Source organism: Sturnira hondurensis, unplaced genomic scaffold (assembly GCF_014824575.4).
Source record: "Sturnira hondurensis isolate 20B ecotype Veracruz unplaced genomic scaffold, ASM1482457v3 Scaffold0016617, whole genome shotgun sequence".
Classification (NCBI taxonomy): domain Eukaryota; kingdom Metazoa; phylum Chordata; class Mammalia; order Chiroptera; family Phyllostomidae; genus Sturnira; species Sturnira hondurensis.
Genome location: NW_028089248.1, coordinates 6,221,348 through 6,246,784, shown reverse-complemented (window position 1 = coordinate 6,246,784; position 25,437 = coordinate 6,221,348). Strand labels below are relative to the sequence as shown.

The 25,437-nt window shown below is 62.0% G+C and overlaps 1 protein-coding gene across 1 annotated transcript in view; it reads left to right on the top strand.

Annotated features, from left to right (window-relative positions):
• TSHZ3 (teashirt zinc finger homeobox 3) overlaps nucleotides 1–16,715 on the top strand; it is a 58,703-nt gene extending 41,988 nt beyond the window's left edge. The window contains exon 2 of the mRNA XM_037066426.1: nucleotides 11,955–16,715. Within this exon, the coding sequence (XP_036922321.1) occupies nucleotides 11,955–15,160 (3,206 nt within the window). The 3' untranslated portion in view covers nucleotides 15,161–16,715. The remainder of the gene's footprint in view (nucleotides 1–11,954) is intronic.
• The last annotated feature ends 8,722 nt before the right edge of the window (nucleotides 16,716–25,437 follow it).

The window sequence follows — 25,437 nt, the reverse complement described above, 5'->3', positions numbered from 1 at the left end:
TCCCCGGGGCCACTGCGCCATCCTCACCGTCCTCCTCTCTTTCGGGCTGGGTGAGGCCGGTGGTCCTGAGAGAGTCCGGGGTGCCCTCCGACCTGACCCTGCATCGCCTCCCGAGGGCTTGGCGGGCCTTTGGCCCTGGTGGCCCTGCTCCGGGACAGCGTCCAGCACGGGGCCAAGCCCTTCCTCCGGACCTGTCGGGCTCCACTGGGCCTCCCCAGCCTGCGGCCACCGTTCGAGTTATTTCCACGTCGTCCCAACTGCAGACCGTGCGGTGTGACCAGGGTGCGGGCTCTGAGTGGTGGCAGGGTCCTGGCTGCTGCCCTCACAGTTCTCAGCCCTGCGGCTGTCCCTGTGCGCCCACCTTCTGCCTGGTCACGGAAGGTGACATCGGACACGTGGGCCGGCCACCCCAGGCAGGGGGAGGAGGATGCTGGTTTTCACTGGGGCAGCGGCTTTCGGGGACTCGGGAGGAACACAGTCCCTCACGTCTGACTTCCCGGTCACCTGTGTCTTCCCATCTGGGCGAGTGGACTCCCCCGGGGTCCGTGCCCCACCCCCCCGCAGCCCCGCCCAGCCAGCCCCCAGTGCCGTGTGGCCGCTGGGAGCAAAGATCCTTAACGACACGCTAATGGCAAGGGGCTGCTCAGAGAAGCCTCCCCGACACGTGTTTGATGTAAACATGCTCCCAGCGAGCTCTCGGGGAAGTGACGCACTGAGGACCACGTCCCGGTTGCCGAGGGCGGATCTGCAGGGTCTCCGGCTCCAGGCCTCCCCACGCTGTGTGCTGCACTGGCGGCCCGGGCGCCTTCCTCCCGGCCACGCCCCCCGTGGCCTCAGGAGTCCCCTCGGTGCTCAGCGCACAGGCTCTGCGTCCCGGGGGGTCGTTCCAGGTGCTGCTGGGCCTGTGACTCTCTACCCAGAGACCCCCCCGAAGAGCGCCCTCCTCACCTGCAGGCCACCAGGGCAGGTCCCAGGCCTGGGGCCGCGACCTGCGGCGGAGGGCCAGGGCTGGGCCGCAGGAGGCCATCCCCTGGGAAGCTGGCCGAGACCTACTTTCCAAGCTGGGCCTTTTTCTTTTTAATGTTGAATCGAGTTCATCCTTGATGTAAAAAACCCGGTGTTCGATTGTGATCGCAGGCAGCCCCCCCGGGGAAGCCGCTCCGACCTTGCTCGCTCACGCTGGTGCAGCGAAGGCACTCGAGGGGGCCGTGCCGCAGGCCCCCACCTTCGTCGGGGGCTCCGGTTTGTGCGGACCCTTCCAGCTGTCCCAGCCGGCTGCCCTGTGCCGCCCTGTGCGTGCACGGGCAACAGGGGTCAGGGTCATCTTGCAGAACCTTTACTTGCAGTTTGAGGAGCACACATTCGTCAGCGGCAGGGGCGATCCGATCCCACTGGGGTCGAGGGAGGCTGGCGGGACCCCTCTTGGGCGGGCGAGGGGCTGGCCTTCTCAGGAGCAAGTCGGCACGCACACACACACGCACGCCCACTTCTCTGTCTTAAAGCCATTTGTCTCTGAATGCCAAGTTGCAATAATTAACCATCATTGATCTTAGATTCAATTAACTTCATTAACACAGGTCATGATGAGGGTGCTTGTAAGGGAGAGGCATTTGGCAAGTGTCTCTGCTCCTGTGACATTCTGTCTTCTCGGTGGTGGCTACAGACCTTCAGACTGTCCCCTCTGAGGCAGTGGGGTGCAGGGCGGTGGGAGCGCTGGTGGGCCCGGCTCAGGGGCTCCCCGCGGCTTTGGGCAGGAGGCAGGCAGCCACGGGGCAGTGAGCGCGCCCCTCCTGAAATGCACTCAGTCTTCGGGTTGGGCCCGGGGCTGCCCCCTCCCAGAGGCTGCCCCACTGGGCTCCGGAGCTGTCGGGAGGTCAGCCCGCCGCCTGTGCGCACAGATGCGGCCACTTTTTCTCTCGACCAAGGAGGGGAGAGGCTGGGTCTTGCACTTGCCCTTGGGACTGGCAGGGGCTCGGGCAGCCCCACAGCCTGCCGTCTGCGGCCTTAGTGTGCTGTGTGCCTTGTGCCAGCTGGTTTTCGCCATGGCCCTCCCACGCCGGCTGTGACACCCCGTCTCCCCACGGACCGCACGCTTCGTGCCCCCACAGGCAGCGGTCCGCTCTGTGTCTTGCAAGCCAGGTGGCCAGACCGACTCACTTCCTACTCCGTGTTCTGTGGGTGTCAGGGTGCCCCCCACCCTGCACCCTCTGTGCCCGTGTCCTGCCTGTCAGACGGGCACTGTGCTGGCTGCTCTCCCCAGCTGGCCCAGAGCGTGTCCCCGAGGGGGTTCAGCCCCAGAAGGCACAGCTCCGGGGGCACAGGCCATGCCTCTGTGCTGACACCTGGTTTGGGTTCTGAACCCCTCACGGAGATGCCACTTGTGTTCCTGGTCGGGGGAGACCACAGACAGCAAAGAGCACGAGGTGTCCGCGGTGTCTCCTCAGCTGCCGTCTGACTCCATTCAGGGGCCTCTCCAGGCTCCCAGGCCGGCCAGGCCCCGGCTGGAGTGGGTGGGACTCAGAGGCTGTTGCTCCGTTGTCCACCCAGGCCGGCGAGGGCGTGGGCCTGAATGCGGAGAGTGCAGAGAAGTGAGCGGACGGCCCCCAGGGTGGCGCGGCGGCCAGGTTTGGGAGGGGGTGCCCCTGGGCGTGTGAGCAGGGGTTGCACCGAGAGCTTCTGGGGGGCTGGGAGGGGCCGAGGCCACTCAGGTCTCTGAGCGTCACCGAGGGGTGGCAGTTACCCAGGAGGCCACAGGTTCTCCGCTCGGCTCCGCCCTGTTCACCGGCCGCAGCATGGGCCGCAGACCCAGGCGGGCCTCTGGGTTGTTTCGGAAGCCCAGTTCCTCGCCGTCAGGGTCCGTCCAGTGCAGGGAACGCCAGAAAGCGAGTGGTGGCCCGGGGCACCTGCTCCCCTTTTTGAGTGCCCTCCCCAGGCCTGGGCGTCTCTTGAGCTCCCACATGTGACTCCTGCTTGGTGCTAGGACGGGGCAGGGGGAGGAGGGAGGGAGCACCGACTTGTGTGGCCATGGGAGAGTCAGAGAGGCTGTTGCAGGCTGTGCTGTGGAGACGGGGAGCCCTGAGGGGATGGACCGCCTCGGCCTCAGCCCTGCAGAAACCAGCCCTGAACCTGGAGGAAGGGACAGTGTGCCTGTGAGCCGCCGCCGCCGGGCTCTGTGCGCTGGTGTCCCTGCGGCAAGGTGCCCAGCTCCCCAGCAGCCTCTGAGGGTGGAGGGAAAGTGCCTCCCACGCCCCACGGAGTCAGCGCCAAGTCCCCTCAGGTCTCAGTTTTCCCATCAGGACTGAGGGCAGTGTCCCCAGAAGGCCGACAGGCAGAAGGAAGTGAAGGCCAGGACATCCGGAAGTGCCCGCGGGGCTGTGGCTGCCGGGAGAGCCACCCGAGGCCGGCACCTTGGCCTCCAGCTCCCGTCGGATGCAGGAGCCCCCAGTTCACATGAACACGGTCCCCAGCGAGTGCTGCACAGACAGTGACAGCCTGGCCCTCGGCCGACGCCTTGCTTCGTAGAAACTCCTTCCCTTTGATGCTTTTCAGGCCCCCCTCCCCCTGCACTCACCCCCCCCCCCCGTGCTTCAGTGGGGGGGGTGCCTGGGGAGAGCCCCTCCCCTACAGGGCGTCCCTCCCGGGCCTCGAGAACAGTGCTCACGTCCAGGCGAGCGTCCTCCTCCGACGCGCCCGCCACACAGCCTGACACACGGCTCCCCCCAGCGCGCCCAGGGCCTGGCTCTGGGGTCGAGCCCCCAGGTGACAGCGTGTCTGACAGGCCTTCCCACGTCAGCATTCACGGATTCCCCTCGTCCCTTCAAAGGGACCGTCTCCTCAGTAGAAGACGCAAAAGGACAGCAGAAGGAAGTGGGCGGGTGGATGCATTCTCTCCAGGTGGACATGTTCGTGTGGCCAGGGCCCCGACCCAGAAGGGGACCGTCACCAGCTCCCAGGTGTCCCTGGAGCCGCCTCCCCAGCCCCCACCCAGACTCTGGGACAGCACAGTCTGGCTTTGCCCGACTTTGACACTTATTTAAGGGATTATAACAGTCTGTNAGGGACAGCGTGCCTGTGAGCCGCCGCCGCCGGGCTCTGTGCGCTGGTGTCCCTGCGGCAAGGTGCCCAGCTCCCCAGCAGCCTCTGAGGGTGGAGGGAAAGTGCCTCCCACGCCCCACGGAGTCAGCGCCAAGTCCCCTCAGGTCTCAGTTTTCCCATCAGGACTGAGGGCAGTGTCCCCAGAAGGCCGACAGGCAGAAGGAAGTGAAGGCCAGGACATCCGGAAGTGCCCGCGGGGCTGTGGCTGCCGGGAGAGCCACCCGAGGCCGGCACCTTGGCCTCCAGCTCCCGTCGGATGCAGGAGCCCCCAGTTCACATGCACACGGTCCCCAGCGAGCACCGCACAGACAGTGACAGCCTGGCCCTCGGCCGACGCCTTGCTTCGTAGAAACTCCTTCCCTTTGATGCTTTTCAGGCCCCTCCCCCTGCACTCACCCCCCCCTTGGGGAGAGCCCCTCCCCCCCACCAGGGTGTCCCTCCCGGGCCTCGAGAACAGTGCTCACGTCCAGGCGAGGGTCCTCCTCCGACGCGCCCGCCACACAGCCTGACACACGGCTCCCCCCAGCGCGCCCAGGGCCTGGCTCTGGGGTCGAGCCCCCAGGTGACAGCATGTCTGACAGGCCTTCCCACGTCAGCATTCACGGATTCCCCTCATCCCTTCAAAGGGACCGTCTCCTCAGTAGAAGACGCAAAAGGACAGCAGAAGGAAGTGGGCGGGTGGATGCATTCTCTCCAGGTGGACATGTTCGTGTGGCCAGGGCCCCGACCCAGAAGGGGACCGTCGCCAGCTCCCAGGTGTCCCTAGAGCCGCCTCCCCAGCCCCCACCCAGACTCTGGGACAGCACAGTCTGGCTTTGCCCGACTTTGACACTTATTTAAGGGATTGTAACAGTCTGTGTGTTTGCTTTACGGCGTCTTTCCCGCTATGTTATGCTTGTAAGATCCCTCCCGTGGGTGGGGCAGCGGTTTGTTCGTTTCCACTGCACGCCGTCGGCCCCATTGCTGGACGTGGGGTCCCTGGCTGTCACGAGCGAGGTGCCGGGAGTGTCCGGGGCTCCGGTGGGAGGCCGGGCGGTGCCGCCGGCAGGTGCGCGGGGAGGGTGGCCGTGTTGCGGGACGTGTGTCGGACAGCTTCGGCCTGCCTCCCAGACGTGCCTGGCAGTGGTCCTGTGGCTCACGTCGCAGCGTGGGAGCGTGTTCTGCGGCGCCCCCTCTGCGGACCTGGGTGCTGCTCCCCGAACTTCCCCCTAAGTCGCTGCGTGGTACTTACTCCTCGGCACAGGTGTCCCTGAGGGCGATTGTCCACGGTTTCGGAGCCGTGAGACAGGAGGCCGGGAACACCCTTCAACATGGGAGTGTCTGCTTGTGCATCAGTTTTCCTGTGGTTCGATTCCCCCTCGGGCGGGCAGTGCCTGAGGTCTCAGCGTGGCCACAGGCTCCTCACTGCCACCCCCAAAGTGGCCCTGACAACTGCTTCACTAACCGCTGGGACAGTGCCACTCTCGTTCTTTGCTATTTTAACAGCCGCGTCCCTCTCCCCGCCGTCGCCCGAGGATGCGGAGGCCCGGGGGCCCTTGGGTCTGGACAGGACACGCCCAGGCCGGACATCCGAGCGTCCGAATGGGGCAGCGAGGCGGGGTGTTCGAACGGGGGCCTGGGGCGTGCGTGAGGCCAACCAGCCAACAGGCCTTGTTCGCGGGTGGGTCCCGGGAAATCCGTTTTGATAGAAGTGAAGTTGAAAGCAATGGGTATTTTTATATACCAGCCAAAGTTATGAAATGTTTGAACTTCATTTCCTTAAACTAACCGGGCAGACCCACTCCCTCTCCTGACTGTGACCTCACCGCCGGGGCCAGCCGTGCGTGGGGACCGAGTCCCTGCATCCAGGGTGTGGGCAGGTTGGACCCCGGCTGCTGCGGGCAGGGCTGTGGGCCTCGGGAGGGGACCCTGGCCTGGGCGGCCTCCAGGCTGGTGCCCAGTGCCATGAGGGAAGGCCTGGGCGTCTCTGGGGTGCCGCGAGCCTCCTCTTTCCGGGCCCCCTGCCCGTGAAGGCTCTTGCCAGGGCTCCTGAGAAACGTGTGGCCTTGCCTGTCTGCCCAGTGTGTGTTCTGTGGCGTGGGACTGAGGTGCGCGGGGCCACTCTGCCCTGTGCCAGGGATCGTGGAGGAGGCCGGGGGACTTCTGCCTATGGTGGCACTGGTCTGCAGCTCCCACTCTGGGCATCAGGTGCCCAGCGGTGTGGCCTCACCAGGGGTTACTAGAGTGTTGACAGGCAGGCGGTGTGTGGGGTGGGTGGAAGGCACGCGGAGGGATGAGAGTTTTGGTGGGTGGGTCGACAGCTTGGCGAAGCTTTTGCCCCTCGGGCACCTCAGTCTTGACCCCTCTCTCTGGAGAGCCCCCAGTCAGCCACTCCCCAAGCACAGCCCTGCTGGCCCCGTGGATGAGAATGTAGTGATGCCGATACGCCTGCAGCCCGCTGGGAAGAGGCCAGAGTATCGGTGGTCCCCGTGTTTCCCCTCCCACGGCCCTGCCATGCACTGGAGCCTCCCCACCAGGGTCCGAGGCTGCTGCAGACAGGCAGGGGCTCCCCATGGCTCCGTAGCACCCAGGGAGGGCCAGTCCGTCCTTCCTTCCTTCGGGAGCGCCCGTGGTGCAGGGCTGGCGCTGTCTAAGCACGGCTTCCTCCAGCTACCGGCGCAGCCGACCGTCACTCCCCTGCGGTCTGAGACCCCCCAGGGACACCCCCCCGCCCCCCCCCCCGCCGCCAGCCTCTGAGGACTCGCCCAGCGCTGTTGGCCATTGTCTGAAATTCTGCCGAGACGGGAGACTCTGTTCCCCGGGCGAAGTCACTCTTCTGAGTTATCAGAGCCATTGCAGGTTCGGGTTTGCCTTGTGAGTATTGTGCAATAACAGGTGAGAAAGGGCACAGGAAAGAGGTTCAGACCTCAGATGCTTCACTCCGCGTGGGCAGGGAGCTGGGACGGGTACCGAGCTCGGGCAGAGCAGGGGGCGCGGGGCCCACAGCAGCCTCTGCTCCCCTCGCCACTCCCTCCAGGACTCGCCTGCCTCCAGGAGCCGGGCTCTGCCTGACAGGCTGTCCCGTCACCAGGTGGGTGCGTGGGGTGTTCGCCTCCACCACCCCGGGCGCGGCTGGGCCGTGGCTCTGTCCTGAAGCGGGGTGTTAGGGACTCCCCTTGGCGGGCCCCATGGGCTCGTATGTGTTTGAAGCCGAGGACAGAGGTGACTCAGGTAGTCCCCAGACTGTGCTCTCTCGCACTTCACTATCTGAAGGTTTGACCCAGGTGATTGCTTTGAACAGGACTGTGTCCTGACGTGTCTCCTTCGGGTGGGGTCGGTGCCCTGCTGTGGCCCAGTCTCCGGAACAGGCTGGGTTTGCAACGCCCGGGAGGGCCCCTGGCTCCCGCTATCACTGGCCTTGTGGTCCCTCTGGCTCCGCTGGGGGGACACTGACTCCACCACCGGCTGGCTCACGCCATGCAGCTCTGGTCACAAAAGCCTCTCAGCTTATCAACACGGTGACACCCACCGAACAGACATTCCTCTCTCATGTTCCATCACATGAACATGCACCAAATTAACATCCCTGACCTCGCCGGTGGGAAGGACCGTCCGTCCAGGGGTGGTGGTCATCCCAACGCGGCCACCCTCTCTCTGCAGGGCTCTGGCCATCCTGGTTTTAGCCTGTGTCCTGCCCCTGGAGCAGGCTGTACGCCCCAGCCCCCCGGGCCTGCCGGGGTTCCCTGGGCACCTCCCCGCCCAGTTCCTGGAGAGCGGCAGAGCCCAGCGTGGGTGCCCGGGAGGCCTCTGGTTTTTCCCTCTCTGTGCCCAGAGGCTGTGACCTCCAACACTTCAGCAGCTGGCTGTAGTTCCTTGTGACTCCGGGGACAGGTGGATGGACAGAGAAAACTCCTGTCCTCTGCTGGACTGTGGCCTCCTGGGTACCAGCGGAGAGCAAAGCCTTCCCCAGAGCCGGTCCTCTCTCTCTGCCCCCTATTTAATATCCTAACAGAGGCCCCCACAGTCCTCATCGGTGCTGGTCGGCCTTTTCAGCTCAGGGACGGGTCTGGGCTCCCTCCTCGTGGAGTCCTGGCCTTTCCAGACTCCTGGGGGACGGGGGTGGGGAGCTCACGGACTTGAGGCCGAGCTCACAGTCCCGTGAGCAGAACGAGGCAGGGATCCCAGCTGGGGCACCCCTCGGTCCAAAGCAGCACCCTTGGGGACAGATCTGCGGGGGGCTCTGGGGCATCCCCACTGTCCCTCTGACTGACAGTGACCCCAAGGGGCTTTCTGTGCAGGAGGGGTTTGAGAGGCTGGGACTGGCTTCCCGGAGGAGCGGTGTGGAAGGCCCGGTTTCAGAGCTAGTAGCCAGCACCTCGCTGCCAGGTGTCACCTCCAGCTGACCTCTTTGCCAAGGAGACAGTGAGTGCGAGTTGTTCACCTACTAAGTGCAGAGCCGTGAGGATGGACAAGGGGCCTCTGGCCTTGGGGACTCAGACAGGGACGCACAGACGTCAGAGAGGAGCCAGGGTCCGAGGGGTGGCTCTAGGAGTGGCGTTTCCCAAGGCTGTGCACCCCACAGAGGACAGTCCCCCGAAGGCAGCATGGCGAGGACTGCTTTTTGCCAGCCCCCGACCCCCCAGTTCACCCCCACTGTGTCCCCATCACTTCTGCCCTCCCAGCCCTACCCAGGACACGAGCTGTCCCAGGGGCCAGAGCTCTCCCTCCTTGGCCGCCAGGGACACTGCTCCTTGGTCCAGAGCAGAGCAGACTGGGGGTGACACGGTGCTGAGGGTCACAAAGAGCCAGCTTGGAGGGAAGGGACGTGGGTCCGTGCACCACCCCTTCCCTTGGGGAAATCGTGACAGAAGAAGGAGGAGGGAGGCACTGTGCTCCCCCCACACCCTGTCTGTCGGGGGTGGGGGGGGCAGAGGCCCAGAGGAGGGAGCCACCAGTGCTCCGAGGGCGGTGCCGCCCCGCAGGTGTGGGTGCGCAGCGGGGATCCGCGTGACGGGGACACCTCTCCGTCCCTTCGTCCTTTCCCACAACCTCCTGCAGCTCAGGGATCCAGGGTGGAGAGGATGTTGGGGGGGGTCCCCTTTGCCTGCACTGCCGCGTGGAGGGAAGAGCCAATGGGTCGAAGTCGCAGCCCAGCCTGAGGAGACCCCGTCAGGGACAGGTCTGGGGGCAGTGGCCGACCGCCTGGGTGCTGGTGGGGCGGGGCCTCTGGGCACCCAGCCTGGTGATCTTGCTGAGGGTGGGCTTCCGACCGGGGGGCTTGGCCTGCCTTTCCTTCCAACGTTAATTTCTGTTGTGGGTGTCGGGCTGGCCCCACCCTGACTCCGTGGCGCACTTTCCCCGGCGCACTGGGACTGGCTGCAGGGGCCGGGGCAGGCCAGCGGGGTGGGGGCCGTGGGTGCTGCAACAGCCTGCTGAGCGCCCCTCGCCGGGGGCTGGCCTCCAGTCCGTGCTCTGGGAGCCACACGCTCCTGGGTGGGAGGTGGGCCGGCGAAGCCACCAGGTTTTTCCTTCGCCGGTGGCCTTCATGCCCAGTGGGGTCTTTCATGTCCACCCGTGGCCTGCCTCTCCTGGCTGCATAGCACCCCCTGTAGTGGCTGTTGGGGGGCCGTGTCTGGATTCCTGCCCTTCCCTGACTAGTTCTGGGGGCTGCAGTGGGGGCAGAGTGTCCGCCGCCTGCGTTGTGGGCCCCTCCAGGAGAAGAACGCCGAGACCCACCCTGTTTGCGGACCGGGCTCCAGGAGAAGCATAGTCCCGCTAGACGCTGGGACTGTCCGCTCTGTGTCCCCGTTTGCCAGGACTCGGAGGAGTCCCAGGGTGCCGGGCTCTCGGGGTCAACCGAGGCAGGTCCGGGCAAACCGTGCTTTGGGTCGCTCTGTCCTGACGCGCTGGCCAGCTCACTGGGGTGCGAGCCCGGCGTCCAGACCGCACTGTGGGCTGCGGAGGGGGACTGCAAGACACCCTGCCCATTCCTCCTTCTCTTCCTTTTGCGGGGCACGCAGTCCCTGCCCCGACGCAGCCAGCCAGGCAGCCCCGGGGCCGCACCGTGTCCCCTGTCCCCTGTCCCCTGGGGCCCTGGCCTGGGGGAAGGAGCTCGTGGACCACTTGACCTTGCTGACTCTCAGTGCACAGCTTCAGATGTGCAGTCCCGTGTGGCTCGCCACACCTGCGACGCCCGGGCAGGGTGCTGTCTCTGTGACTTGTCACGGACACTCGTGGCTCCTGCTCCCTCGTGCCCAGGGGCAGAGTGCCCCTGCCACCAAGGCTAGTCCAAGCGCGTGTCCCTGGGCCACTGTCCCACTGTGTTGGGATGTCACCGCAGTCTTTGCGTGGCAGGCTTGGCGCCCAGGGAGGGCGTTGGAGGGGGGCAGGGGAGCCCGCCTGAGCCGGCGGGAGCGCGTCCATGGGTCCTCGTTTGTTCGGGTCAATGGCACTGAGTCTGCTGGTGGGAAGTTCATCGAGGGCAAGTCTGCAGTTACGGTGCGAGTCCCACACGTAAAGCTGTGTTTCCTTTTCTGAGAGCCTGCGTCTCGTTCCAGCGCACCATGCCGCCCGCGCTGCTGCGTCCCAGCCCCAGCTCCCTTCCTTCGGTGCGGCCCCCTGACGCACACAGCTGTGGGGGAGCAGACACGCCGTTCTTTCTCCTCCTCTGGCTTCAGTTGAAATGGTGGCTCAGCACAGGGCTGCTGCCGTGGAGTCAGCTCCGCGCCTGGGGCCCCGGCACGGGTGGTGCTGTGGCGACCTGTCCGCACCGGCCTGGCTCAGTGGTCAGTGCCGGGCAAGCTCCACGAAGGAATGACCCGAGTCTCTGGATGCGAGAGAATGAGAAGGAGGTCGCCTTGTTCCGTGGACACGAGTGTCCCCACATCCCGCGTCCCTGGGTGGGTGCCTGGGGTGCAGCCCTGCCCTCCACCTGCCTGGGGTGTGCACGCTGGGCGTGCATCCCAGCCTCCTGCTTCCAGAAGGCAGGGCCCCTGTTGGAGGCCCGTGAGGCTGACGCTGAGCAAATATTGACAAAGTAGTCTAAAGAGCAAGCACTTCGACATTTGTAAGGTCCACTGGAAGGTCTTGTGTATGTTTACACAGCGCGAGTGAGTGGTGCATACCGATTGTCCCGAACCTGCTCCGGTCCCATCCACGGCGGCCGAGTGGACGCAGGGGCGGGGCGGGGCTGGAGGCTGTGGTCGGGGTCCCCCCCACCGGGACAATGAGCGCGTGTCTCCTGACGGGACGTGCGTGCCAAGCCTTCAGGAGACCTGCTTTTCCAGATGGGAAGGAGAGAAAACCCCACAAAATCTCATTTCTAATTCACTTCAATTGCTGTACTTTCTTTTTACTTTGTAAAAATTTTATTGATGTTTTTGTCCTTTATATTTATTAAAGATTGAGCCTCAAAAATGTAATGAGTAAAAAACGCTTGCTTAATTTAAATTGTGAATCTGTCTGTTAAGAAATGCATTAGGGTGGGAGAAGCAGAAGACATATTAATTGACAGACAGGAACTGCTGTCTCTGAGGTTGATACAAGTAATTTATTACTTTAGAAATGAATGCCACCTCCGGAATGTGCTTCATTAATTTCAAATTTAGTTTTAATTCCAAGCTGTTGCCCCTTGAGAAGAATAAGGTGGCAAATTATGTTTGAAGAGCAGATATTTTTTTTGCTCCAAAGAAACACCACGTTGTAACTGTTTAATTTCACAAATAAATGTGCCCATCGGCTTTGCTGCGTTTTCCTGGGAGCTGAGAAAATATTTCAGGTAAGGCCGACACCCACTAACGCTTTCTTTTCTTTCTCTTCTTCCCCCGGTCTCTCTCCTTTCTGTCGCACCTGCCCCACCTTCTCACCCGTCACCACGGCAGCCTATGTCTCCGAGGAGCTAAAGGCTGCCGCCCTGGTGGAGGACGACCTAGACCCAGAAGAGAGCCCGGCAGATGGGGAGCCCTCGGCCAAGTACGCGTGCCCCGAGAAGGAGCTCGGGAAGACCTGCCCCAGCTACCGGAACTCACCGACAGCCGAGCTCTCCAGCCACGACCTGGACAGCGAGTCGCACATCAGCGAGGCCAGCGACCGCATGGCTGACTTCGAAAGCGGCTCCGTCAAGAACGAGGAGGAGACCAAGGAGGCGGCGGGGGCGCTGGAGGACACGACCGTGTCCGACAGCCTGGAGCAGATGAAGGCCGTGTACAACAACTTCCTGTCCAACTCCTACTGGTCCAACCTCAGCCTCAACCTGCACCAGCCGTCCTCGGAGAAGCACCCCGGCAGCAGCAGCAGCAGCAGCAGCAGCGGCAGCAGCTGCGGCAGCGGCAGCTTCGACTGGCACCAGAGCGCCGTGGCCAAGACGCTGCAGCAGGCGCCGCCCAGCCGCGCCCTGCCCGAGCCCAGCCTCTTCAGCACGGTGCAGCTGTACCGGCAGAGCAGCAAGCTCTACGGCTCCATCTTCACGGGCGCCAGCAAGTTCCGCTGCAGGGACTGCAGCGCCGCCTACGACACGCTGGTGGAGCTGACGGTGCACATGAACGAGACCGGCCACTACCGCGACGACAACCACGAGGCGGACAGCAACAACCCCAAGCGCTGGTCCAAGCCGCGCAAGCGCTCGCTGCTGGAGATGGAAGGGAAGGAGGACGCGCAGAAGGTGCTCAAGTGCATGTACTGCGGCCACTCCTTCGAGTCCCTGCAGGACCTGAGCGTCCACATGATCAAGACGAAACACTACCAGAAAGTGCCTCTGAAGGAGCCCGTCACGCCCGTCGCAGCCAAAATCCTCCCTGCCCCACGGAAGAAAGCCCCCCTGGAGCTCGAGCCGCCCAGCTCCCCGGACTCCACGGGCGGCACGCCCAGGGCCGCGCTGGCCGACGCGCACGACGCGCTCCAGAAGAACGCCAACCCCTACATTACTCCGAACAACCGCTACGGCCACCAGAACGGCGCCAGCTACGCCTGGCACTTCGAGGCCCGCAAGTCCCAGATCCTCAAGTGCATGGAGTGCGGCAGCTCCCACGACTCCCTGCAGGAGCTCACCGCCCACATGATGGTCACCGGCCACTTCATCAAGGTCACGAACTCGGCCATGAAGAAGGGCAAGCCCCTCCTGGAGACGCCCGTCACGCCCACCGTCACCACCCTGCTGGACGAGAAGGTACAGTCCGTGCCCTTGGCGGCCACCACCTTCGCGTCCCCCTCCCACACGCCGGCCAGCGTCTCCCCCAAGCTGAACGTGGAGGTCAAGAAGGAAGTGGACAAGGAGAGAGCAGTGCCTGATGACAAACCCAAGGACAAGGAGAAGCCCTGTGAGGAGGAAGGCAAGTATGACGTCCCCTCCAAGTACCACTATTTGACGGAAAATGACTTAGAGGAGAGTCCCAAGGGGGGCCTGGACATCCTCAAGTCCCTGGAGAACACCGTGACGTCTGCCATCAACAAGGCCCAGAACGGCACCCCCAGCTGGGGGGGCTACCCCAGCATCCACGCCGCCTACCAGCTCCCCAACATGATGAAGCTGTCCTTGGGCTCCGCAGGGAAGGGCGTGCCCCTGAAGCCCATGTTCAGCAGCAGCGAGATCCTGTCCCCCACAAAGAGCCAGACCCTGGTCTCCTCGCCCGGCAGCCAGACCTCGCCCGTGCCCAAGACCAACTTCCACGCCATGGAGGAGCTGGTGAAGAAGGTCACGGAGAAAGTGGCCAAGGTTGAGGAGAAGACGAAGGAGCCAGAGGGCAAGCTGTCTCCCCCCAAGCAGGCCACCGCGTCCCCCTGCAGCAGCGATGGCAGTGAGCCCATCAAGACGGAGGCGTCCGGCGACGGGGGGTTTCGGAGCCAGGAGCGCAGCCCCAGCCCCTCGCGGGACAGTGGCCAGGAGGGGAGCCCCCCGGCGGAGCCCGTGGAGAACGGCCAGGAGCCGGGCCAGCCTGTGGGCAGTAGCCTGAGCGGCAGCACCGCCATCATCACGGACCACCCCCCCGAGCAGCCCTTCGTGAACCCGCTGAGCGCCCTCCAGTCGGTCATGAACATCCACCTGGGCAAGGCCGCCAAGCCCTCCCTGCCCACCCTGGACCCCATGAGCATGCTCTTCAAGATGAGCAACAGCCTGGCCGAGAAGGCGGCCCTGGCCACGCCGCCGGCCCTGCCGCCCAGGAAGGCGGACCCCCTGGACCGCTATCTCTACCACGCCGGCCACGACCAGCCCATAGACCTGACGAAGGGCAAGGGCGACAAAGGCTGCTCGGTGGGGTCGGTGCTCCTGTCACCCACCCCCACGTCCCCGGCAACCTCCTCATCCACGGTGACGACGGCAAAGACGTCTGCGGTCGCGTCGTTCATGTCGAGCTCGCCGCTCCGCGAGAACGCCCTGTCCGACATCTCTGACATGCTGAAGAACTTGACCGAGGGCCACACGTCCAAGTCCTCCACCCCCTCCAGCGTCTCGGAGAAGTCCGACGTGGACGGGGCGACTCTGGAGGAGGCGGAGGAGGCCACGCCCGCCCAGAAGAGGAAGGGCCGCCAGTCCAACTGGAACCCCCAGCACCTGCTCATCCTGCAGGCCCAGTTCGCCGCCAGCCTGCGGCAGACCGCGGAGGGCAAGTTCATCCTGTCGGACCTGAGCCCGCAGGAGCGCATGCACATCTCCAGGTTCACGGGGCTCTCCATGACCACCATCAGCCACTGGCTGGCCAACGTGAAGTACCAGCTGAGGAGGACAGGCGGGACCAAGTTCCTCAAAAACCTGGACACGGGCCACCCCGTGTTCTTCTGCAACGACTGCGCCTCGCAGATCAGGACTCCTTCCACGTACATCAGCCACCTGGAGTCTCACCTGGGCTTCCGGCTCCGGGACCTGTCCAAACTGTCCGCCGAACAGCTCAACAGCCAGATAGCACAAACCAAGTCGCCCTCGGAAAAGCTGGTGACGGCCTCCCCCGAGGAGGACCTGGGCACCTCCTACCAGTGTAAGCTGTGCAACCGGACCTTTGCCAGCAAGCACGCGGTGAAACTGCACCTGAGCAAGACGCACGGCAAGTCCCCCGAGGACCACCTTCTGTACGTGTCTGAGCTGGAGAAGCAGTAGCGTTGGCTGCCGGCACAGTGGCTGCAGTTCGCTTGGAGGGAACCGGCGGCGGGCACCCTCGGGCCCCCGTCTGGCCTTGGCACGGGCCCCGCCTCCCGGCAGAGCGCCGCTCCGGGCTGGACGGTGTTGTGTGGCTGTCGAGGGGTTGCTGGAGGTGCGTCATCGGCTGCCGTTGCTGGCGAACACGAAGGTGGAGACGCAGTGCTAAGTGTTGGGGACTCGGTGTCCACGGGATTTTGTCGGGAGCGCCCGGCGCTCCGTGCTGCATGCATTCACGGACCGTCTGATTAAGCGTTGGTAACGAGCCCGGCGCAGCCCGCCCCGCGACTGCGGCCCGCCGGCGCTTCTCACCCTTTCATCTTTAGCCCTCTGAGTACTTGGAAGCACTTTTGCATTCGTTTGGTTAAAAAATAAAATAAAATTATAATAATGTAGGAAGCTCTGTTTTTTAAACTCCTTACCAGCTTCGTTATAATTAATGACACGAACCTCCACTTATGCAGGTCCGCAGGGGTATAACACGCCTTGAAATTTAAAAGAATATTATTTTCACATTGAAACATAGATGTATATATTGTATAGATTTCAGACTCTTATGGAAAATGTGACTGTGGTTCAAGGACCTTTTTTCCTGCATTTGTGGCGACAGTGTTTTATGTACCTGATCTGGGCATCGGCCGTGCCTGTGTGTAGTGTCTCTTTCTTTTCCCTTTTTTTAAGGTCTATGGGTTTTGTTTTTTACATGCAAACATTGTAAATTATACAGAAGATGCCACAGATAGCATTTATAAAGTATACAGAAACATTATCTGAAAGCGAAGTATGATTGTTTGTTTTGCTACACAGCACACCTATGTTGATAGAGGTTCACGTTTAAATTATACATATTTATTAGCACTGCATTATCATTTGTTTTGAGCAGTCTGAATAAACGAGGCCGGGCGCGACACCCACGCAGACAGCCCTGTGACGATCTTGCACACCGTTTTTGAAGGTATTTATTAGAAATCAAAGAATGCTCAAAATAAACTCAGTGCTCAAAGGGTTAAGTCCATTTGAAAATGAAAAAAAAAAAAAGAACGAGCTTGTACTGTATTTCCTGAACATCGGCAAAGCCTTTAAAATGTTTGTACTGTAATACTCACGAGGCCCGCGGCCTCCGTGGCCGGCCTGCCCCACCTCTCGGCCGGCCCTCTCGGCTGCCCGTCCGTGCGCGGGACGCCTTTCTGTTTCACACGGTAACTTTCTGTGTCCTTCTCCTAATTATTCTCCCCAGATCCCACACCGCAGCTTTATCTTTAGGCTTATGAAAGGTAACCCGTGGTTACCGCGCTCCGAGTGAGCCCGTTCCGCTCCGGTTTTGGCAGTTAATTTGCGGGAGTAACTGACAGCTGACACCGAGGAGAACCTGTGTGTAAAATACCGGCATGTAAACAGCACCGACACCCTGAGACACTGTGTGCCCTGCTTCCTTGCTGACAATGAACCACCATTGTGAGACTCTTCATATAACCCTTTTTTCTACGGCAGCATTAAAATCGTCTTTTTGCTATAATTTGGTGTTGCGTTCACAATTATGTCTGCAGTGTGCTCCGACTAACGAGCACATTAAGATGAAATCGTGTGCGATCTGTTTATGACGAGGCGGCGCCGTGCCTGCCAGGTGCTGGCAGGCGGAAGCGGCCGTAAATCAGGGGAGTTTGAGTGAACTTTGGCGTTTGGCTCACAGGCAGCGGGGACCGAATTCCCCTCAAGAACTGAATTTCTAGAGAAAGGAAGACGTTTTCGGGAGGCCAGATCCTCTCTGCGGAAGTGACGTTGTCAGATAGGGCAGCCCGGCGTCCGGTCACACCTGGCGAGTGGCCTGGGGCTGGGCTCTGGTCCCCCTTCCGAAGTGAGGGGTGCGGGCCTTCGGGCGACAGAGGGGGGGCCGGGTCCTTGGAGGGTCCAGGTGGGGCCTGAGCCTTCCTGCTGCCGTGGGATTTTCCAGGAGCCAGAAACAGCCGGGATGGGCAGGTGGCGTCTGAGTCAGGGCTTCCTCTCCCGCGCTAAGGCACCCACAGGTGACGAGGCGCAGGATGGCGTGGGGGGACTGAACCCACACACGGGAGGCGTGGGGAGAGCGTTTATATGATAATCACAAGCTTTTATTAGTCCTGGCAAATCGTGCCAACAAGATGCTGTGAAATTGTAAAATACCTTTGTTACTGTGTTCAAACCACTCCTGCAGAATCCTAGCTCCCAACCTAGAATTATAGCAATGAGAGGTGTATTCCAGCCCTGTGATGCATAAAACACCTCACCTTGAGAAAATACTCATATTAAATATTTAAATTAAGCCCTTTCAGAGATGTTTGGCAACACGCCCCCTTTTCCCCATTCACCCAACCCCCTTTTGTCAAGACGAGTCCAAATCTCTATCTGCTCCAGTGCCTGTCAGCGAATCATCTCTCCTGTGTTTGGAGAGAAACGCACTGGAGTCTGAAACGGGTTTTTGGTGAACAGGGGTTCGGGCTGGCTGTGTTCTGGCCTCCGGTGCGGCCGCACGGGCGGGCTGTGCCCCACGCGGTCTGTGCAGTAGGAGGGCGGGGCGGGATTGCCCTGCCCTCTGAGCCTGTCCCCTTCCCCATCTCGGGGGCATGGCCCGAGCCCTCTGAGCCCCACGAGCCCTCTGCTGGCTGGAGCTGCGGGGCACACACCTGGCTCAGGGGACGGAGGCGGTCTCCCTCCTGGAGCCTAGGTTTGGAGCCTAGGTTTCTCCTCTCGTTTGTCCACAGGCTGAATGTGACCTCGGTTCATTAGGATCCAAAGCCCTGCGTCGAACAGATTAACCTGACTTCCACTGCCGGGGTCCGTGCGGCTTGTCGAGAGACGGGATCTGTGGGGCTGGCAGAACCCCCTCTACCGTTTAGGGGAGAACCTGTCCCTCGGCCTGCCCCTCCTCACCCCTGCCTGGGGTTGATTCCAGGACTTTTGGCTCTGGGTGTAGAAGCAAGTGTTCCTCATGGAGGGGTGGCACCCGGGGCTCAGAGCCGGGAGGGGCTGCTCCGCCCGAATCATGGCCAGGCAAGGAAATGGGCACTGGGCAGCTGGGGGCCCTGTGAGGCGTGCACGCCTCACCCAGCACGGTGACAGCCCCCAGTCCCCACAGCATGGGGCGGGGCAGGCCGGGGCCACAGCACCTGGAGGTCACAGGCCAACAGCCGAGCAGACGATCCTGAGCTCAGAGCCCACTGCTCCCGCAGGGCACCAGGATGCACAGCGGCCGTTCCTGGCCTGGCGCAGACACGGGGGTCGGGCATCGGGCGGGGCCCACGGGGTGCGTGAGTGTGGGAAGGCCTGCGCCATCCACGCCAGGCTTTCCCTGGGTCCTGGAGAGGGTGGGACCCGCTGAGACAGAGGTCTGTGGTGGCCCCGACCTCACCCGGCCCAGGCCCCAGCTGGTTGCCCGCCTACCGCACATCTCCCAGCCATCACATTTACACAGTGTCTTAAAGTAACGTTTGTGATAAATGTGCAATTTAACTAGTTTATGGCGCTCTGATGTGCTCAGGGCTATGTGCAAGATGAAAACCTTCAATGGAGCTTGAACAGCTCACTTCACAACAAGAAATCAATACGCCGCATCCCGGCTCCTCACCGCAGTCAGCACAGAGTGGGAATACCGGGGATGGGTCTTTACGTTTTAGGCAGCAAGAATTCTATAATTAACCAAAATCTTACAGAGTTGGAGAGGGCTGGCTGCGATGAGGACCCGTCTCCCTGGCACCTCGGCTGTCTTCGTTCTGCAGAAGGAGAAAACGCAGACGGCCACCGAGGAGGTGCAGCCCCCCCGCCGGGGCCGGGCTCAGCCGCAGGGTGGTCCCTGGGCGGCCACCGTGCCAGACGGGCGTCAGTGCCCCACTCCATCGGCCGCCGCCTGCTCCTCAGACCTGCTGAGGCCCCATGTTTGCAAAGAGGAGAGGCTGGTCCCCTGCCGAGCCTAGGCGAGCCAGGCTCCCGGGGCGCAGTGGCCGGAAGGACGGCGCCTCCTGGGAAGCGGTCACGTGTCAGAGCCGGTGCAGGAGCCGTCTCCGCGGACTCTGTCACCTCACGGAGAGAGTCAAGTGACGTTTTTCCAAATTCATCTGCACGGCTCTTTTGAAATCGGAAAATTGCAGTTGCCTCGTGTTCTGTTGATTATTTAGCACAAGAATAACACGCTTTGTATTCTAGGAAGCAATCATAAAAATGAAAACGCCAACCCGACACCACTCTTTAATAATAAATACTGTAACTTAAAAATAATAGCTATTATCCTATTAGCTAATGGAGAAATCACCATTTTTACTCTGCTGGAGAGTTGAAACTCGAACCCTCTCCCTCCCCAGGGGGTTGATTGGTGAGCATGTGCAGTACGTCTCCCTGGGACCGGAGCCAGCGGGCGCCTCTCAGTCCGAAGCCACCTCCGGACACACGGGGCCGCGCCCTCTCACACCCGCGCCATCCCAGGGTGCCTGGCCTTTGCAGGACACGCTGTAGCTGGCTTTGCGGCAGCCTCACTCCTCGGCAAGGCTTCTCTCTGTCCCGGAAGGCTCCTGGCCCTCCCTGGTCGGTGCGGGGCTTCGCCACCGTGAGGGCTGCGGCCCTGGTGTCAGGGCGGCGCGGAGACCGAGTGCCAGCTTTAGTTCCAGGGAGGTGCTGGCCTTCCCTGCAGTCCACTAAGGTTCCTGAGGTGAGGGACACACCTGGGGGCCCCTCCCGGGAGGGGTTCAAGGCACTCAGCCCCTCAGTGGGTGGGCTTTGAGGGTGCCCAACGCACGGCAAAGCATCTTTGCTCTGGGACCACCTTCCCTGCTCGGCCCGCACAGTGGACTCGCCAGTGTTGGTCCCTGGCCTGGTGGCTCAGGTGGGATTGTAATCAAAATTAGCAGCTTCTCGAGGCTCAGCTCTTTGGGGTCCGCTCTCCTACTTCTGGTCCAAGGAGCCAGGTGTCTTCAAAACTGAATTCTAATGACAGGAGATCACCGTCGTATTGCATCCTGGACGGAGACGCTCTCAATAAATCACCGCTGACAATAACGACGATAAGCAAGGGGACCTCTTCCCTGCAATTAACACCCACAATTAGCTGCCCTGGCTTTCGGGACCCGGGACGCCCTGTGCCCTCTGTCTGACCCGGACTGTCCCGTGGAGCAGCCCAGCCCGCACGTGGACACTCACATTTAAATAAAGTACAATGTCCGTTCCTCAGCTGTCCTGGCCACGTTCCACGGGCTCAGGAGCCACAAGGGGCTGGCGGCTGCTCCTCGGGACAGCATTGTGGGTGTCTCCGTGGCCGAGGAGCGCTGATGGGACAGCCCCGTGTGTCCTGCTGAGGAAGGCCCCCGAGTCGGAGCCCGTGCCTCCACAGCCCGGGTGCATCCAGGCCGAGGGCCCCCGTTTTTCCCGCAACGGCACAGGCAGCACCTCTCGTGCCGCCGTCTCTGGCTGGAGCCAAGGACGTGCACAGTTGACGTTGAGCATGAATTATCAGCGGCAGTGCAGGTGGCCTCTGGGGCAACAGGGGCTGATCGCATCGCTGCAAGTGCCAACACCCAGAAGCCCGTGGACGCGGCCCTGACTTTGCTCTGCCCGTAACAACAGTCCCTGGGTCCAAGTGGACCTGAACCCTTCCCCGAGACTGGGCGGCTCAGACATGGTGGTGGCCCCTCGCCCCACACGAGGCCTGAGGGTCCCCTTCTCCCACAGGCCCGCAGGCCCGGGGCCTCACCTCTCGCCTCCCCTGCAGCTTTGGTGGCTGCTGGCAGGGGCCGGGGGGGAGTGTCCCTCTTTGTTTAAAAATTGAAAATGTGTGAATAGGACTTCGGAACCGACTTTTCAGTTTTGAGGGCTAAGTTTTAAAAATGACTGCATTTCGACGTTCTGCTCCCATCATCTCTTCCCCACAGCAGGGTCCAGGGCCGTGCTTATGGCCGCCGTGACTGCGAGTTAGAGCCCTCTCTCCAGGCCAGCGAAGTGAGATGTCGAGGAACCAAAATCGGCCTTAATTGCAACATTGATGGAGAAAAGAAGTCAGATTTGCTGCTTTTTCTTCCTGTGACTCTCTGGTTCATGGCTGCATCTGCGTCTGGAAACGGGGGCTGGGTGGACCGGGCCGAGGTGCAGACCATCACGCTGTCACCGACTCGGTTTCATTAGGCTTCACCGAGGTGAAAAGGGGCGGGTGGGGGGACAGCGAGGCAGCTGTGTCGGGAAGGACCCGTTCCCTGGCTGCACGCGGAGGTGCAGTCGCCGGGGCTCCGCCTCCGTGCCCGGGGAGCTGGTCGGCGAACGCCGAGGGACCGGGCCCCGGAGCCTCATCAGAGCTTGTCATGGCTCTAATGAATATCATTTAAATTGCTTTGTATATCGGTGGGGTTTGGATGTCGATTTAATTTGTGCATGTGTTTGAGTTCTTCTGCTTGGCTAGGCTGACAGGGAAACCTAATGAAACCGAGTCGGTGACAGCGTGATGGTCTGCAGCCCAGTTGGATGGGCGTGAAGGGTTGCGGCGCAGCCTGGGACGGGGCTCTGGCTGCAAGGGAGGGCGTGCACAAGAGCGAGAGCGAAAGGAGGGAGGGAGAGCAAGAGGTGGAGGAGAAAGAGGAGCACTTTTCCACAGGGCATCTCTCTTGATGGCATGCTCATCCCCTCTCAGCTCAGCTGCCCTGGGCCCATTGAAGTGGGGTCCCGGGAACCCCCACCTGTGGTTAATTGGTACATCAGTGGCCTTGCTGGGAGGGGCAGCCGTGCAGGGGAGAACGCAGACCCCCCCTCCCAAGCCGGGGTTGTGGCCCAGGCCCCAGGTGGGATCACAGGGGACCCTCACAGGGGACAGCCAGGGAGGCCGGCCTTAGCCCACCTCGTTCCCATCCCAGGGTGTCATCCTGGCCTCCCAACAGGGACCGGCATGGTCCTCTGAGTCTCCTGGCCGTTGGCAGGTTGGAGGGGAGGCAGGCGGGGCTTCGGAGAAGCGCCATGGCTGTCAGGGTCAGCCAGGCTGCTGTTTCCAGAGGCCGTATACTGGCAAGCTGAGCGTGAACCCCAACACCTGCGGACCCCATGCTCAGTCCCTGCCTCCAAAAGGGCCATCGTTCTGGAAGGAGTCTGGCAGCCTGAGGCCCGTCCTGGCCTTGAAGGAACTTGGGGTTCAGCTGGAAGAAGGAGGCAAACAATGGTGACAACGCCCAGCGGAGAATGAGGTTGGGCAGATGGCGGCTACGGGCGAGACCGGCCAGGGCTGGACCCAGAGGGAGGGACGGGGGCAGACAGGAGGGGCCCTGGAGGACACAGCGTCTCCTCATCTGGGGCCTCATGAAGGTGGCCCCAGGCGGCTCGGGCTGTGCCTGGAGGTGGCGGGCCCACGTGCAGCCCCTCGTAGGCCGAGGTGCCCCGCTGAGTAAGGGCCTCAGTCTCCTGGGGGCAGCGGGTAAAACCGACTGGGAGCTGGACTCGGGGTCCCTGCAGGCACCCCTTGGGCCAGAAGGGTCCTGAGTAGCCTGCTGACCGGTTCCTAGGGAACCTCTTGCCTCCCCTCTCCTGAGGCACCGCTGGAGACCCAGGACCCAGGGACGAAGCGGGGTGTCTGCCTGGAAGCCCAGTTCGCTGTCACCTCCTGGACCCCTCGATGGCCACGGACCAGACTTCACTAGAAAGAGGCACCTCCGTCCCCTGTCACCTCCGTCCCCTGTCCCAGTCTCTCTGCCACCTGATGTGAACAGTGAACGTCTTCTTGGCAGAAAGTGGCCTCTAGACTGAATGTGACCTGCAGGATGTTCCGTTTGGGCCACATCAGGGGAAAAAGACACCTTTAATTCCTCGCCAACCTTGGAGAATTGGGGGATTTGCCTTCGATTTCTGGCATCTTGGGGGCCACATCCTGCGTGACTGCAAGTGGCCAGCCATTTCGGGCGGGGCGCTGGTGCTCAGGGGGCCGTCTCTGCCGCTCCCAAGTCCCCTGCAGGCTGAGCCAGGAGTGGGTGTGGTGTGAGGGTCCGCCAGCAGGCGACTCTCATTTGGGGACACCAGGGAGCGTGGACGGGCGGCGACACAGGAAAGTGCAGGAAGGCGACCCCGCGGGCAGCCCCCTGGGAACCTCTGTGGCACTGTGCAGGGAGGTCACCTGGGCGTCCCATCCAGGGGTCGGGCAGCGGAGCATCTGGCAGTCCTTCTGTCCCTGGCTGGGCACCGCTGCCCATCTGTAACAGGCCAGAGAGTCGGGCGCACTGGGGACGCCTTGGCAGGTTCCGTCACAGCAAACATGAGGGGCCAGAGGAGGGGCAGCCATGTCCCATCTCACGCTGCCACCTCGGGGGGGGGGGGCTCCCGGCCCAGCAGGAGGGTTCCCAGTGAGGGGTGTGACGTGGCCACGCTGACACCCTCGTCCCCAACAGGGCTGACCGGGGAGCCAGGCCTCCCTGCCTTCGTCGCTCTGACCGCCCCCTGCCGCTGAGGCCGGGGAGGCGGGAGCCCTGGGTGCCTCCTTCACCCGTTGGATTCTCCTTATTTAATTATTTACTTGGGTGTTTCTTACTCAGCTACTTGCAGAGAGAACGTCGGGCTTTTGGAAGGCTCATTAATTTCCACATTGCTACAAACAGTGGGACTGGGTGAGAGGGGTGGGTCGCAACACACAGGGGGAGGTGGGAACGGGGGGATCGGGGACCCACACTGGGGGCACAGCCCCCGATCTGTGCCTCTCTGGGCCCCACAGGGGACGACGTCATGCAGGAAATGGCTGCACACAGGAAGTCCCTCCCCAAGGAAATCTACGTCCCCAGGCCCAGGGCACACCTTGCCCTGGCCAGCAGGATGGACACTGTGGTCTGGGGGGCACGCTGGGTGGGCCCCTCACGCCCACTGCTGTGATCCGATGAGGCAGCTGCCGGTCATCGGTGGCCGGGTTGCGAAGGTCGCCAGGTCAGTGACGCCTCCCACACCCACACGCAGCCGCACACACACAGCTTCCACGCCTTTCGCCTGTCTGGTCCCCAAACCGCCGTGCTCTGTGTGGGCACAGACACGTCCCCCCTCCACGGAAGTACCCTGTCACAAAGGAGGTGCCCGACTCCATGTGGCTCATAATAGAATCAACGTGGGTACAGCTGCCATGGGAACTTGGGGGTGAGTTTCCAGTCCCTGTCCCCCCAGGACAGGTGATGGGGACCCCGGGGTCCTGACCAGGGCGCAGGGGCTGCCGTTCTCAAACACCCCCCTGTGGCCCCCCCCTGAAGGACTGGCCTCACATGACCCTTCATGACACTGTCACCCCGCCCGTTTCTGCTCGCCCAACGTGTCCGAAGCCCTGCTGCCGGGGGAGTGAGTGAGAGCGGTCCCACGTGGGTCCCCTCCCCGGGCCCGCCTGGCAGCGCGCTCCCCCAGCACCCACAGGTCCCCGGCCCAGCCGCTCTGTCCATCCCCTCCTGTCCCAAGTTAACTATTCATTTCACGTCTTTTAATTTGGGCAGAACATGTATTTGGCTTAAATTTCCTTTTCAGGGGCTGGAATGTGCCTTGCACACACAGGCCGGGGTGATCTGCTTGAATTTCGTCAGAAGGAGTTGAGTTTACAAAGATAGTAACTGAGCTATTAAAACCAACAACCCCTTTTAAAGCAAACAGACCATTAAAATATAGGAGCAGTTTACGGCGTAAATAAAACGGAGACTATAGATTATTTAAAGATAAGGTTTTCAAGAAACAGGCATAAAAACATTTAAATAATTTCTCCACGATATTTTTTTTCCTACAAAGTGAACTTCAAAATGCAAATTGAAATTTAAAAAAAAAGAAAGCACAGAAAGACGTTAAAAATCCGTCTTGGTACCAGAGACACAGGAAAGGCCTGACTGCTTCTCCCGTCAGGCCTGTCTGCACGCAGCTCCCCGGGACCGGGAGGGGCCCCGCTCGCCGTCAGGAGCAGCCGAGTCTGCGCGGCTCCTGAGGGCCCACTGTGCCCACGGAGCGGGGCTTCCGCGTCCAGACTGTTCTCTGCAGCCCAGGGACAGGGCGACCGTTTTGTCCATCCGTCCGACCGTCGTCTTGCCCTGCACAGAAGGGCTGCTCGCGGAGGTGGGTCCCGCTGCTGCGCAGATTTTAAGGGTTATTTGGCAACACGAGCGGAGCTAAAAGTAGCCTCTTAATCTAATTAATTGACATTTCTGAATGTTGCTTTCACAACAACACATGGTTTCATGTTCTGGGTTTTAGCACTTGTCAAGCTTTTTGGGAGAATGTTTTGGTCAGAATGACAAGAT